At 35.4% G+C, this 16,200-nt stretch overlaps 1 protein-coding gene across 7 annotated transcripts; it reads right to left on the bottom strand.

The window, feature by feature from the left end:
• Positions 1 to 1,089: 1,089 nt before the first annotated feature.
• LOC128891086 (rho-associated protein kinase 2) lies at positions 1,090 to 15,739 on the bottom strand. 7 transcript variants are annotated; one of them, XM_054150279.1, is made up of 14 exons: positions 15,033 to 15,549; positions 13,812 to 14,137; positions 13,343 to 13,503; positions 12,918 to 13,256; positions 11,694 to 12,827; positions 11,215 to 11,515; positions 11,107 to 11,130; positions 10,535 to 10,686; positions 10,280 to 10,477; positions 9,550 to 10,191; positions 9,063 to 9,473; positions 8,770 to 8,986; positions 8,414 to 8,636; positions 1,090 to 6,896 (listed from the first exon to the last, which is right to left on the bottom strand). In XM_054150279.1, the coding sequence occupies exons 2-14, from the start codon at positions 13,990 to 13,992 to the stop codon at positions 6,809 to 6,811; spliced, it is 4,071 nt and encodes a 1,356-aa protein (XP_054006254.1). In that variant the 5' UTR covers positions 13,993 to 14,137; positions 15,033 to 15,549; the 3' UTR covers positions 1,090 to 6,808. The 7 variants fall into 7 exon arrangements, 5 of the variants coding, with proteins under 5 accessions (XP_054006254.1, XP_054006252.1, XP_054006250.1 ...); XR_008460741.1 differs by having other exon boundaries at positions 8,332 to 8,636; positions 10,280 to 10,686; XM_054150277.1 differs by lacking the exon at positions 15,033 to 15,549 and adding an exon at positions 15,556 to 15,739 and having other exon boundaries at positions 10,280 to 10,686.
• Between the last annotated feature and the right edge of the window lie 461 nt (positions 15,740 to 16,200).

Raw genomic sequence — 16,200 nt, forward strand, 5'->3', positions numbered from 1 at the left:
GTTATTCACCCATCAAAAAAAACAAAGCATTAGTATGCGACGATCTCTTCATTCACGTCACACAATTGTTCGAGGAGGGGAAGAGCGAAGCGATTAGATCGTCAATCTCAGGAAATAATTAAAAGGTCGTCGACACGTCAACCGCAAAGAGTACCCTTTCATTAATTCGAGACATCGTCCCAGCCCGTCGCTGCATTATAAACGAACCAGAGCCACTAATTAATCATCGATCGCATTTCTAATTAAAGATCAAGTATTCTTTGAAGTTAAAGAAGCCAACATCGCACGATAGAGATGAACAAAATCACTCCACAATATAAAATAAAGTCCCTGGTAACCGTATGTCTGTTTAATGCGATTTTCACTCTTTTATAAAGCATTTCTTGCGGAAGGTTTAGGTGTAGAAACATCAATCTTCTATACACGATGAAATCGTGTTCTTTACAGTAATCAATTTACATTTATTGTTTAGGAGATATCGTCGTTTTATTGAAAGCGCACTCATTATGACAGTCATAGTCAACTTGCCGTTTTATCAGCTATGAATAGTCGTAACACCTTTAATACAGACCGATGGACATGAAACAAAAGACGGACATACAAAAAGACCCCTAAACTACTCAATAGTACCTACAAATGCTTCTAACGAACTTTAAATAAAAAGAAATTCAAATTTCCCGCGGGAAATTGGTGCCGCCATCTACCGGTGAACATACCGAACTAATTTTCGGAGTATGGTCAGCGCCTCTATCGGGAAAACGCTCAAGTTTGTCCTTGGTGGTTCCTTTTTTCACCGCTAGATGGCGCTTTTAGATGGTAATTACCGACATGATGGTAATGTACCGATAGTGTCGGTAAAAAAAACCAGTGTAAGTAGCGTTATCTAGAGGTGAAAATAAGAACTATTCGAGGACAAACTTGGGCGTTTTCCCGATAGAGGCGCTGACCATACTCCGAAAATTAGTTCGGCCTGTTTACCGCTAGATGGATATTGATTTGAGCGAAAATACCGAGAACCCACAAGAGAAACTGTGTTAGTTTAAAAATTTTAAAACGAAGGCTAGTATTATATAAATAACAGACAACGAGTGAAACCAACAAGCAATTTATTAGTAACATTTCTTCTATTGTATTGTTAATCGTCCATTGTGAAACATATAATTCATTAATTGTATTATTTAATTATAATTCAGAATTTTATAATAATTTCTTTTATTAAATAGTTCAATTTTTATTATCCATTGTGAAACACATATTTTGCCATTTGGATATACTTGCATACTTACGTTTTAAAATATATATTCACATGAAATGCATGTTCCCGCAGTACAGACCAGCAAAATAAATTCTAAACTCTTCCCCTAATTTTGAAAAGAATCAGTTCAAAATTGTTTACCAAACTTTGGTGCTTTGGTGACTAAAAAACGATACCAAGTGTTGTTAAATTGTCTTTTTAATATACTTCCATATTTTTAAAATAAAAAGTTAGAAATATTTAGTTTTATAGGAATTATTTTCTTTTCATTTCTACATTGCTTGTGATGTTGTGTAATAACTTATGTTACAACTAAAAAAAAATCTTTCAAAGAATTCCGACTTAAATATCTATAAACAAATTACCTAAATGGTTTCTTCAAACTTATCGAAGCCCGAAACGTTAAGGTAATAAACGCCCCGACGTTATACAACTCATTTTCATTTATTAACGAGCATCTTCATATCTAACGTTTACTTTCGACTCTCGTAAATTAATTGTACACGGTGTCAAGATGAAAAATTAATCACTAGGGTCAAAATTAGTTTGACATGTCTGGCATGAGGCCTTTTGTACTTGTACAATAATCTGTAACAGGTCCTCGGGATGGGTGCGTTCGTTGCATTAAAAAATAAAATGAAAAAAGGAAAGAAAAATGGCAGTCGAGCGTTGGGCTCTGTTTTGTGTATTGTCTTACCGTTAGCATTATAAATATATAAAGACGATAAAATATCGATCGAGGCCCCTTCGTGCAGGAGAGGATCGTCGGATAGAAGAGATCATCGCGAGATCTGTGGTATCCGACGACGTAACATTCAATTCATTAATTCGGCGATGGTGGAAACGTCTAGACTCGCGTTAATTATCTACAAAATACTTTAATCGTAATATTAATTAATAATATACAGATTGTAAATAACTAAACAATAATAAAATATGCTCTAACAAGTTCTTTCGCTTCTTCTTGCTTCTGTCTCTTTCGTTATCTCGCATTGTCAATTTAATTTTTCAGCCCGCCGCCGGGAAAAGTCCACACGGGGGGAAGAAGGCACGGGGCAGTAGTGGAAATGGTGTTCCTATTTAATCATGATCGATTCGTGCATCTAGCTCTCGCAACTTGTCTATTAAACCAACGAATACGACGTCACGCGCGTAACGAGCTTCCTTTTAGCTTACGGAAGCTCCCTTTCCTCGAGAACCAAAGGAAAAAAGTGACCTGAATCGAGGCCCTCAGGTTAAAACAGAATCTTTTGGAGGAAGCAATAAGTAACATTTTTGGTAGAAAGAACGGTTCTGTTGCGTTTCATCCCTTATCTGTTTCTTGATCTCATCGATAAAATTTTGCTAATCTTAAAAGTTGTAATTTCAAAAGCTAGTACTTCAAAATTTTTAAAGAATTCTTTACTTTAACTATCTTCGCTTTAAACTATCAAATGATATTTCACATTGGTCGAGTGAAACTTTGCCTTTGTAACGGTTCAACCAGATAAATATTACAAATAAATTCCTATGCAGACGCGCTCATTCGTTACCTATTAAGTAAGTAGAATTATGCCCAATTTTCTATCTGACTAGCAAATTCTGGACAAACCGCAATGATATCGCTCTTTGTACCAAAAATTTAGTATCGCTAAATCATGAACTGATTATGACAACAATATTTTTCGTGTAAGTCTGAGACCCGTTGGGCCCACCCTATGGTAGAGACTGCGGAGGGGAGCACCATTTAAAAAGACGTTTAACGCGGGAACACGTAGCGACCTACACAGAGGGGACGAGTTAACAGCCGACGAGAAATTTCATTAATTTTTACCGCTCGTCCCATAGCAAACGTGGTCTACAACGTCGCCTGAGGTACCATGGTAAGAACACAAGCGGCGACGACGAATTAGTAATACGTTCTCTACGCTCGTTACAATTTGCTTTTCCTTTACTTCTTCTTCTTTTTTTTATTTTTTTTTTTTTTTTTTTTTTTTTATCCAATGCCATTAACGATCGCGAAACTCACTCGGCACCGACAACAAAACACCCTAAGCCTCTCGATTATGCGCGTTTCCACTTTCCAAGATAATAGCGAATATCGTACATCGTATTAAAAATTCTTAAGTTACAACTGTAAATATTATCTCTACTATACAATCAAGCTCGTTCGTGGCACTGTTCCTTTAGCGTTCACCATTCTACGACCCATCCATTATCTTCGCGTCCCGTCACGCGGTTGCGTTCTACGAATAACATGGCAATATGATGGACAAAGATTTACAATGTACAAAATTAACAAACCCGTCGAGCCTGCGAACATTCTGAAAGTCTTCTAAGTGGCAAACATAAAACGCTCGAAAAGAGAAGGAATTTAAAAGCGTGGAAGAAATGAAAGAAAAGTAAAGAATTGCCTAAAAGTGTGAAAGTACGTAGACAAAAGTTTCTTTTAGATATTTTAGGCCTTCACAACCAGGTTCTTCATAATTGATATCGAAACTTTATCCACGGAGAGCCTATGTACAGGCTTTTTAATTCCAATGGTTACCTCTTGGAATTTCTTGACTGTGTTGTTGGTTGTCTACTTACAATGCTTAATTTTTGGAAACAAACAGGGACTCAGACCTATCTACCGAGTTATTCTGGGTTATTCACGTATCTGGTGTCATTTAACCCTTGAAAGGACCCAAATATACAATTAATAAATTTCAGCAGATAATTACTGGATCTGAAAAGCCTATAAATAAATTCACAGCAAATAAAATGTTACTATCAACTACAAAGAGTTTCTTTGTTCGGACGGTTCCGAGTGTATCAAAGGAATTTCAAACTCCCGAGAGTTTCGAAGCTCGATTAATATCTCCCATTAGTAAATTCACGGTAAAATACTTTCAATATTCGGCGTTCTACGCTTACACCGATCCACGCATTACGAGGACCCAGTAGAGTCGACCCTCTCAACGCGACACTTTACATACTTTAATCTTGAAACGTATAAAAATAATAATACTATCGATCTGGCGTAGTAAATACACAATATTAGGTGTTTCCAAAGCACGCGTTCAAATAACCGTCAACCGAGCAAACCATTGGAGCGCGATCGACGTTTCTCTGTAACCCTGTCAATGCTGGTTGTCTAGAGTTTAAACGACTGCAAGGAATCGTTCCAGACTTGTCTTCAGAGTTATGTGAAATTTGCATACAGGAGTATTTTTGGTAAAGACGCCGATCACCACATTGCTGTAACTCATGTCTCTACTCAAAAATACTGCTAAAAAGAGCATGTCTCGACGTTCGCTTGCAGAACGCTTGTAGGCGTCCACAGGCCGCAGGTTATCGACAGAACGCTCGTAACAGTTCACGAAGCACCCAAAGGATTAAAAAGTCCGTCCTTTCTATAGAATCGTTCCAGGAATAACGAACGAGCCACTATCGAGTGAAAACAGTTGTTGCGAATGTATATGTACAAAGGGAAAATCATATTTAAGCGTCTACGAAAAAAATCACTACAAAAACTCGACCCATCCTCTCATGGAAAAATGACAATTATAAAACAACATGGTGATCCTGGGAACGCTAGCGGATTATCGACAAACACGCGATTATACGTGCAGTCCGGCAAGTCCGAGGAACACGGGCCACGTTCTTAATTTATTACGACCCCTATGCTCGTTTGTAAATATTATTATCAACGACTTGTAAATAACAGCTGCACGCTTCCGCTCGTTAAAATCGCCTAACTTCCTTCCTAACTTTTACAACATCTTATATCGATCGAGTTTCTATATCGTATACCGGATGTTCGTATTATCAGCACTCTCATAAATGTCGACACGCGTTTCTATGGAAACAATTGTTAAGAAAAAAGAAAAAGCAAGAGAAAAAGCTTTCGCTATTTTTTGCAATCGGGGTCCGATTATATATATACTCCTATAGCTATGTATTAATCTCTTAATTTTTGATGTATACATATAGTAAAGGAGCAAACAATGATTCACGACAGTGACATTATTCACTGAATAATGAACTATCTGCGATCTACGTATTTTGGTATTTTTTTTTTATAAACGATAGGATGGCTTAGCATTTGCAAATGTTTTAGTTTGTTTAAATTGTTACTACGATTAATGGTTATTTTAATAGTTTTCATCATGCCAAATTAATATTTCAACGCTTTTTATCCTTCCTGTTTAAAAAGCATAGGATATGTAATACGTTTAAATATTGAATTGGCATGATAAAGATTATTAAAACATTTATCACTTGTACTAAATGAACGTGAAGCATTATTATATTGCTATAATTATTCACAATTAATGCCTGTGTCTAGTCTCCTTTTCTAAACAGTACCGTGATCCTAAAAATATTAAAAATCTTCTAAACTATGCCGTGAGCTTGAAAAAGTTGAGAGTCACTGACACAATCTCTTGTCTGACAATTTCAAGAGTCAGACATGTGGTCCGTATAAGAGGCCGAAAAGACAAGTCATACTCGTAGTACAAGTAATTATACTCTACATTATTGCTTAATATTTCACGTTCTTTAAGAGAATTATTTTTCAAACTTGCTCTGTCGCATTTTCTATATTCTTCTAATCGATTAGCAAAGGCAAATTGGAGGTTTGTACTGGCGCGTGAAATGATTCAGCGCCTGATTATGGCACGCACACTTAGAAATTAAACAGTAAGATAAGGATTTAAGTCAACTTTCAGAGCTGATAATAAATTACGAATTATGAAGGCGATCTGAATAATTTTGTTTAATGGAAAGCTCCGTCTTTCCTCATGTTATTTGAAAGCGGCTGTCAAGATGAATTCAATGACATATGCCGCTATAAGGTCACCGTCATGATTGAAATTTACTGTTAATTTTGAAGATTGATTTAAACCAACGCATTCCCTACAAAGAATAACGAAAACTTTTCCCTTGAATTTTCGTTTTATATCGCTTATAAAAAATCCTGGATACTAAATGCCGTCACACTCGATCAGTTGCTCAAGGTCACTTCTCTAATCGTAAATAACACCAATGACAACTCTCACTTTTTCACCATGCATGACAGAATAACCAAACGATGTAGCGAAAATAGTTCCTAGGTGGCCTATCTAATTATAATAATACGAACATCCTATAGATAAAATTCGTGTACGATGCGACTAACAAACTAGCTGCGGACAACAATCGATACGAGTACTCTTCTAATTCAAATTGGACTAGATGTCTTTAACCCTCCATTGCACAATGTAAAATTCAATGAGGTTTATGTTAGAGACATCTAATAACTCTGCATATTCGGCCACTTGTTGTTAGATTGAATCATGATTATATAAATAACCAAGAAATAACCTGTTCTCTGGAAGATAAAATAAAATTCGTACATTAGAGGGTTGAGACATACGAAATTTAAGTTCAAGGTTTGTCGACGTTACTGGAACTCCGCAAAGTATCCACGCACTTACATCTCGATCGTACCGATGTGATCGAGCAACTAATCTAATGTACTCTCTCAACTGATCGTTAGGAAGGATGTCGAAGTAACGAATTCCAACCAGGTATTGTCGATGCTAGCTAAGGTCACTTGCCCATGCTGGCATTTGCTGGCAGAGTGGCGGATCGTTGTTGCACCGATAAATATGGCTTCAAGGTAGATCTCGTAGACTCCCTGAAAAATAATAAATCGCTATCGATACAACGCGTCACGTTATGAGAAATAATTGTGCAGCTCGTTTGATCGCAAGTAACATCAAAACGTCATGAGTACGAACTAATGCAAAAAGATAAGCTTCAAATGCGCAACAGCTGTTCTCATCTATCGAAAGTGTAGAAATAGATTTTAATAGCCCCATTTTAATAACAAAAAGCATCGAAATTTATAACTTTCTGATTCCTACGTAAGTTTACAGGGATTACTTTTGTTTGCTCTGAATTGTTAAGTATAAGGATTATTATTCTATCATAATATCCTAAAACAGGCATAAAAAAGGAACGTTTGTTTTATAATTACACTACATGGGTATACGATTAAAAGTAATCCTTGTAAATCAAATTTGATTGCTATGAAATTTGATGTTTATCGTGCATAATATAGAAACATGTTGCTTATCTGTTAACATGCAATTTACTGATATGAAAAAACAACACACGAAAAGATATACAAACTCACTATGACAGATTGTGAAACTCATTTTAAACACCAGAAGGAACAAATATCGATTAATTACTGCTCGTACTATCGTTTACATCATTGAAACTTTCGAACGTAAAATTTGTAGATTCAACTAAATTTATTAAAAATTAAAGTCGTTATTTAATGAAATAACATTTTTGTAGTATTAAATAAGTGTCAGCACTTATCGGGTAGCAACATAGCAACCGATTTTTAAGCGAAATCAAACAAAACTCAGCAGCAAAAAACTCAATTGTAATGGAAAAATGTCGATTAATATTACCGGTTACATTTATTTACAATTTCAACATAGAGAATAAATTTAAAATTCTCAGTTGCTTGAGCGGGACAGTCAACACGCGTGTCGTTGTGTAAGTTTACCTAACATTTTTTAAATTTCCAGTAAAAAAATTGTAAATTTCAAATGGTTACATTAAAAATATAATTAGCAATTGTACTTTTTTCCTATTCTTTGTTCTTGTAAGTAGTAGTATGTTTATAAGGGAAGCCTGAACATAGATCCAATGAGGAAGTAATTATTTATTAGATTCAATACGTACTCGATTCGATTCGAATAGAGCAGTAATCAGTTTAGTTTGGCACAAATAAAATAGTAGGGTTAGGTATTAATAGACTAATTGTTCTCAACCAACTAATCGATTACGTGATGCGTTTAAAAATTTAGTCGTTAAAATTGACCGTGATTAACCTCAATCGATTGTTGAAATTAATTGTTAATCGCCTGCGACTATAGTTAATTAAATTAATGGTTTTTCTTTAATAGGCACAAGTTAAAAACGTGGAAAATTTCAGCCCTACTAAATGTACTAAGTATCGTGCCTGCTTTTGTGTTCTAATGTAGAATAAAAAAGATCGAGCGTCGATTCTATGTAAGGAAACGGAAGAGCAAGAAAAATCAAACGGCTCTAACCTCGCTACACCCAATCATGCGATGCCACAATACAAGAGAGCTACTTAGTCTCCGGTTACGTTGATTCGCACGGCTACGCTACCTTGGCGAGACACGCTGCCCCGTGCCATCGACGTGCGAGTTCGCCTTGTAGCCACATTTTTGTACACGTCTAGACAGTCTTGTGACCCAGTACTTCTGCTCATCAGGACTACCAGCCAGAATTAATAGTTCACGGGCGCTATTTGGATCATAGTGCAATTTACACGGCGCTATGGCATCTTCCTTCTTGTCCAAATGCTCTTTATGCACTTTTATGCGACACCCTATGTGTAACGTATTAATTTAAAATGTTTTTCTATTAAGACTTTTCTATATTGATAGTTTTGAAGGTAACAATAAACGGTTGTTTGAAAATGTTCAACACAAATAATAAATGACTTATGTTTTCGTACTTACTTCGACACTCGAGAGCTGGTGGCGGTCGAAACATATGCCACAGTTGTTTCGAGCATACCTCACAAGTTGTCGGCATGTGATACGATATTGAAACAAATTCGTGGCCTTTTAACGATTGTGTGCCTGGTTTATCCGTTAGTTGTGGCAGTTCTACTCCGGGCAGTGTGTTTCCTTCGTCGCCAGGACGCCTTGCTTCACCTTCACCCGCATACAATAACTGTACACGGAAAAAGGATACGGTTGAGCTCACGTTTTTGATAAACAGAATATTTATTATCGTACGTGCTGTTTACCTGGAAAATTCTCGGAATATCTTTGGCATCGGCTCGGATGACATCACCCTGAGTAACAGATCTAACGTGGAAGACTTTATTTAGATCCAATATTAAAACTGGATCGGCATTTAATTTATCGTTTTCGCTATTGTAAAATATTATCTTCTTCGAAGAGACAACGACGTATTGCTTCTTCCACCCGTGCCTTTTAATGTTTTGTTTATTTGGCACATTTAACCAGCCTTCCAATCTCAACGTACCGTGTTCCGATAAAACAGAATCTTCCCCGTCATTCTCTACGGATGAAACACTAGCAGTTTCCGAATTCAACGACGCGATCTTCATTTGCAGCGTTTCTATCTCTGAATCCTTCGAGTCAAGCTCCATTTGTAACCTCAGTTTCGATTGATTTTCTTCTACCAATTGAGCCTGTACGAATAGGTTAACGTTAAAAAAAAAGTGAGTGATTATATGGAAAGATTATAGATGTTAGTATTTTATTTACTTGTAAATCTTGCAAATCCTTTTGCCATTTAGCTGCCAGCTGTCCGTATTTTTCCCTCTCTTGGGTAAGCTCCTGTTGCAAACGTCTGTAATCTTTCTCTTTCTTTCTTAAATCTGCTGCGGATGCTTTGTTCTTAGTCTTACCACTCGAAGATAAGTCTTTCCTGTTCATGATCTCTGCTAATTTATTAACCGCTTGTTGTTTCAATAGTTGCTCAGTCTTCAGTTTACTACTGAGTTTTTCTATTTCTTCAGCATTAGATTGTGCTTTAGTAAGTTGGTCTTGCAATTCTTTAAGCCGTTTACTTAAATCATCCTTTTCCTTAAAGTACTGATCGACATTCTTCTTAAGTTCAACTTCGCTGTCTTTAAGTCGATTTATCATTTGTTCCTTAGTATTTAATTCTTGATGATGTTTGGCTACTCCATCTTTATATTCCAACTCTTTCATTGTTCGTTCTTTTTCAAGGTCTGCTACAGTTTCTTCGGCTATTGATCTTGCTAAAGCTTCACTGTCTCCTCTAGCTAACGATAATTGTAACTGATGAACTAAAGAACTGCGTTCTTCTTCCAATTCTTGCTGTAACCGTATTTTTTCCTCAAGCTCTTCTCGAAGTTCTTGTGTCTGTGTTTTATAAAGAGTCTGTGGATAACAAAAAACAATCAATTATAACGATATCGAAGTAAAACGATAATCTCCTCAAGAAGAGTAATTTAAAGTGCAAACTTGCCGAAAAGTATGCTTCTGCTTCTAACTGCTCTTGTAATTCCTTTGTTTGTAATTGATCCACGTTTCTTTGAGTTTTCAAGTGATGTAATTCTTCTTCTATTTGTCGTTTGGCTTCTCTCAGCTGAGCAACCTCGCCAACTAACTGCTGTTCCCTGGCACGTAGTCGTCCTGCTTCGGATGACTGCTGTGCCAATTCAGTCTGCAGAACGTTTCTTTTCTGCTGTTCCTGTTCTACCTGACCCTGTAATACTTTTACCTTTTCTACCTCTTGCCTATGCTCACCCTCCAGTTTCTGTAATCGCTGTTGTATCTGACGATAATCCACGGAAAGCATAGAGGTTTGCCGTTCCTTTTCTTGTGCAAGCAGTTCAGCACGTTGCCTTCCACTTTTCTCCTCGTTTAGTTTTGCTTGTAGTGCTGTTAACATCACATTAATACATGAGTATAATTACTGCCTCTTTAATGATTAATTGATATAAAGTTTAGAAACTCAAGTACAGTATTGTACATACGTAAACAGAAATACCATTTATCACGGTTAGCAGGAAATTTAAAACATTACAATTAGTGATGAAATGATATAGAAATAAAACTGTGATGTAACTGTATGATATGTACGTACATGAATGCAACATAATTTGCAAAAATCAGGGTCTTTGTAACATGTAAAATTGATGTAATTATTTAACAGTATTTAGATATATTGTAATATTGTACTTTACATGAAAAAGGAAAAGAAGAATTATAATATCCTATTGTAGTTACTCGGAACAAATTCACAAAACTGGCACAATAAAACATGAATTTATAAGAATTAGTGTACATTACCTTCAAACGTTTTATTCTTTCGCCCTGTTATGCATATTAAAGTAAAAATGTGCAACTTGTCAACCATATAATATTACTAGTATTTAATTTAAAATTTAATCAATTTACCTTTAACAACTTCCAAATTAGCTTCCTCTTTTGATAATATACGCAAACGTTCTGTCTCTTGATGAGCCACCACTTCTTGATTATACCTAGCTTGTGCAGCTTTCAACTCAAGAGTCAAACTAGCAGCTTCTTTTTCCAATGCCGAAATTCTTTCAGTTAATTGTCTATTATCCATGATAGCTTTTTCTTCTTTCTCGCGGCTATGCTCGAGTTCAAGATGAAGAGCAGAAAGACGGTTTTCCAATTCAACTGTTAAAGACGATGCTTGCGACCGCGAACTACGCTCTTTTGATAATTGCCCCTATGAAAGAATACATATATAAAAATAAAATCGTCTTCTAGGAAACGTAATTCTTCTAGATTTTTTCAAATTTATTCAAAATTACTCAAGTAGAAAAATCAAAAACATTCTAGTACAAACACGATAAAATGTTCGATCCGACTAAGAAATCTAAAATCATATTAATATAAATACACACTTGTAGTGTTGCCACTTCCTGTTGCAAGTTATCTCGTTGCGCCTGCAACTGTGCTCTCGCTACCTGCAACTCGTTTGCCATTTGTTCTGCAGCTTGACGAGCCACGGTAATCTCTGTAGCTTGTTTCCGTAACCTCGTTACGGCTTCCGTTTCTCTTTCCAATTTTGATTGCATTTCTTTAATTTGTTTTTCTAATGTTGTGACACGTTCAGAAGTTTGTTGCGAATTGCTCGCATCGCGTGCTCTTTTCGTCTGCTCTTCGTCAAACTTCTTCTTTAATTCTACAAATAACGACTCTGCCTTCCTGCGCAAATCTGTTTCATGTTCTACCCTACGTTGTGCTTCTTTGTAATTATGTCTCAACAAAGTCAATTCTTTGTCCGCTCTACCTATTTCTTCTCGTAATTCAGTTTCCCGACGTGTCATAGCTTCTAACTGGGTCGTCAAAGCTTTTTGTCTCGACTCCAAGGACTCTACTTGCCTTTTTTCTCGGTCCAATAAATTTTCTAATTGAGAAATTTTAATATCATCAGTTGTACCATTATTGATATGATTCTCTAATCCATCTACCGATTCTTTGCCACTAGCAGCCATTAACTGATAATCTCCTGAATATGTGAAACCAATAAATGGTAGATGATTTCCAGAAAATGCTTTGGGTACTGGAAAACTTTCCTCTGGACCATCTTCCTTATCAACGTCATCAAAATTACTGGTATCATCATCACCAGAAAGTTCTGGTACCACTGGCGGCACGCATTCGCGTAAATTTTCAAAAGTCCACTGATCATTTTTGAAAAAATGATGACTTTTTATTTCATCTACGCCATTTCTTCCCAAACGCTTAGTTCTATCCGTAAGAAAACCGCGTATCAAATTCTTGGCAGAATGAGAAATATCAACTTCTTGAGGAAAGTGTAACGAATTTCTATGATCCATAATCTTTGAATATGTTTCAACTAATGAATCTGCATAAAAAGGACCATCACCAACGAGCATTTCATACAAAAACACGCCAACTGACCACCAATCACATTCCCTTCCATATACACCTTCACCACCTTGAGACTGAAGCACTTCAGGTGATATATAATCAGGTGTACCTACTGCTGTATCAGACCGAACAAGTCCATCCTAAACAGTACAACAATTAAATAGTTTTATAAATTCATAATATTTTACTTCATAAATTTAGCAGAGGATAATATAAAAAACTATACATACAGCATCCATTCTCATACAAGTGCCAAAATCTGCAAGTTTTAAATGACCATGCTTATCAAGTAACATATTATCTGGCTTTACATCTCTGTGAACAAATCCCATAAGGTGTATCGCATCTACCGCAAGCACCACTTCCGCGCAATAAAATTTTGCCCATTTTTCTGGCACATCATAGTTCGACATTAAATTTACTAAATCACCACCTGGCATATAGTCCATCACCATATAAAGATACTTTTGATCTTGAAACGCAAAATGAAGTTGAACTATCCATTGGGAATTGGCATGTGCCATTATATCACGTTCTTCCCAAAAAAAAGCTGAATCCGATCGTTTAATCTAAAAAAGAAAAAAAACGGGAGATCGTGAGACAGGAAATATATAAAGGCTCAAATCGTTATTAAAAATACATATATATTTCTTACCATTTCAAATTTACTGAGTAACTTCATAGCATATACTTTTTGCGTAGACTTGTGACGTACCAACTGTACTTCCCCAAATGCCCCACGACCTATCACTTTTATCAGAGTGAAGTCATCCATACGCATTCGCATTTTACAAATATCCTGGGCTACTGAGTCATCTGAAAGCATAAACAATTATTTCCTAAGCACTTGTTCTTAGAAAATCTATGTTGTCATCAGATTAGCTCAGCAAATGTATTCAAATTTTTGCTTTGCATTGCAAAGTACCATTAACCAGTTAAAAGTAGTGTAATCCAATTTTATATAACATGTTCAGATTCAAAAATTCATTACCAAGAATACTTTTACTAAAAGTATAAGCTTTATTAATGAAGAATCAAAACTGTTATCGCTTTGTAGTTTTGACATTCAAAAGAGTATTTGACATGAACATTTTTTAGATTCATGAAACATATTAAATACTTACATCTATTCATATATGCTTCTATATTTTTCATACGTTTTACACTAGGATGCTCACAATCTGCCACTAGAGCTTGGACTGTATCCAATAAGCAATCAATATTTGTAACACTTCTCGGATCTTTTATACGTTCCTCCAGCACCCTCAGGCGCCTGCGCCTGTCCTCATCTCGTACTGCATCCATTTCTCCTATTAGAAGCTAGGAATAATTTGCCTCAAAAATGAGTTGTTCCTCCTCATGCATCAAAAGCAATGCAAAACAAATGGCTACATGCAATGCAAGCACAATTTATGCATTGTTGCAATACTGGATGGACAGTCCATGTTTCCTAAAACAACAAAAGAATACCAATCATATTAACTTCTGCCACAGAAATATTTACATTGGTTACATATTTATAAACTACAATATTAAACAAGTATTTCATAAAATCAAAAGTATGGTCATTGCCATATCGTTTTATAAAGTCAAGATAAAATACACAAGTGTTTTAATACATGGTAATCACCAAAGACAATATACATGTTTTGTTTATGATAAATGTAAACTAATTATACTACTAATTTGTAACATATGTTTGTATTACTTGATATGTTATAGAAATAAAAACAATTTTGAAGTATGAAAGAAGCTAAACAACATTATAATAAAAATCTTACAGTGAAAGTTGAATAAAACTGTTGCTTTCATTTTCGCTTTTTATTAAGAAAAAAAAATGGAATAAACCGAACAAAACGAAATTATACTTGATAAGTACAAAAAAAATTGTTGAACATTACAAAACACAATATATGATAATTTAAAAGAATTTGTGTATAAAGAACGATCGTTAAGAAACAATAATTAACGAACTATTTTAAAAAATAGAATCTCTCGAGTAATATTTATTATCTAGTTTTCACTTTAAATTGAATATCTAGTCGCAAACAAAACTATAGAAACTCGTTTTGTCACTTTCGTGGAAAGAATTTGTATAGCGAGATTGCGAGTCACGGGAACTATAAAAAAAAATCAAAGCTGAAGAATCTTTCTGCATGTTGATATTTAAATAGAAAATAAAAAATCCACAAACTGACAAGTCGAAGAAGTCTGTCAGGAAGCTCGTAGAGCTAAGGTGGATCCCATGCAGGTGCTTCTGAACCCGTCACAAAAGATTTCCTACGGATCCCGTATCTTTCCATAATCGGTTAATTAATGTCAGAAGAAAATCCACTTTAACGTACCTAATATCACGAATACCGTGTCCAGTACTCCGTCTAATTGGATAAAAATACTATAAAATACATTATGTTTCTACGTAAATTGGTTGCGATTGCACACAGCTGAGCCGTGCATGCGCCATTGGGAAAATTCACAACGGTCATCAAAACCAATGAAAAATCCGCGGAAAACTTAAATCGTTCAGTTCGTGTTTCGATTCATCTACAACGACCACGAAGAATCCTTAATCTATACTGTAGAAAACTGACATTTATTCCAGACAGACGAAATCTCACATTATTCCAGTTTAGAATTTATTAGCATCTTCAAGGATATTTTAGTTATTTGCACTGTATCCACCGTTTGAATGTCCGTTTTGTTTCGAAATTAGCAACATATAAATCACCCTTTCTCCATGTATGTACATTTATTTGCATCAGATCAAGCTTAGAATGTACCGCGCGTATTACCAAAAACTACATTAAAGTGGTTTGAGACGGAGACGGAGCATCAACGACTTCGGAAAAACGATGTAATGGCACGGACCTGAAGGACGATGCATACTGTCGTGGAGTTGTAACGACAGATGGAAGGAAAATCAACCTACAGAGATCCATCAGCCATCTTACTTTGGTCAACTAGTGGCGCCAACCTGTATCAATTATTCGCCTAGATAAATACCTTTTCTATTATTATATGAGTTTATCCAAGACTATAGAAAGCTATTTTTTGCTGTATTCATTTTTGGGGAAAAATTTAAAATATCCAACAGCGCGTTAATTCAAACCGACGCTTGAAGGAATGCCAATTTATTCCGAAATACATTTGGCATACAATTATAGTTTCAACAAATAATCGAAGTAAATAAGCTTATGAAAAAAAAATGAGAAAAACGAAAACTTTGAATTTGAATCGATACATGTACAATAGAATATGTATAAGGACATAAATGGGAATGCAAGAGCGTATCTTTAATCCACGCAACTCGAAGACTATAACAAGTACATAGTAATAATTAACTTTTTCGCTAATATACTAGATTGGATTATTTTGATATTGATATAAGATCTATGGACGCGTTGAGATGAAGTAGAAGACATTTTTCAAATAAAATTGTTTTATTTATTGGCTGTGAAAGTATTATACATATTTACTTTTCTTTATGTCATGTGAAAGATGTACATTTAAATA

This window comes from Hylaeus anthracinus, unplaced genomic scaffold (assembly GCF_026225885.1).
Source record: "Hylaeus anthracinus isolate JK02 unplaced genomic scaffold, UHH_iyHylAnth1.0_haploid 12001, whole genome shotgun sequence".
In the NCBI taxonomy this organism is placed as follows: Eukaryota; Metazoa; Arthropoda; class Insecta; order Hymenoptera; family Colletidae; genus Hylaeus; species Hylaeus anthracinus.

Bases quoted from the DNA above. Each gene is read 5' to 3' on its own strand.
- LOC128891086 (XM_054150277.1), bottom strand. From the start codon at position 13,992: ATGGATGCAGTACGAGATGAGGACAGGCGCAGGCGCCTGAGGGTGCTG. The intron at 13,257-13,342 runs GTAAGAAATATA...TTTCTTTTTTAG, and splicing joins TACTCAGTAAATTTGAAATG to ATTAAACGATCGGATTCAGC. The intron at 6,897-8,413 runs GTAGCGTAGCCG...ATTATTTTTCAG, and splicing joins GGGCAGCGTGTCTCGCCAAG to GGAGTCTACGAGATCTACCT.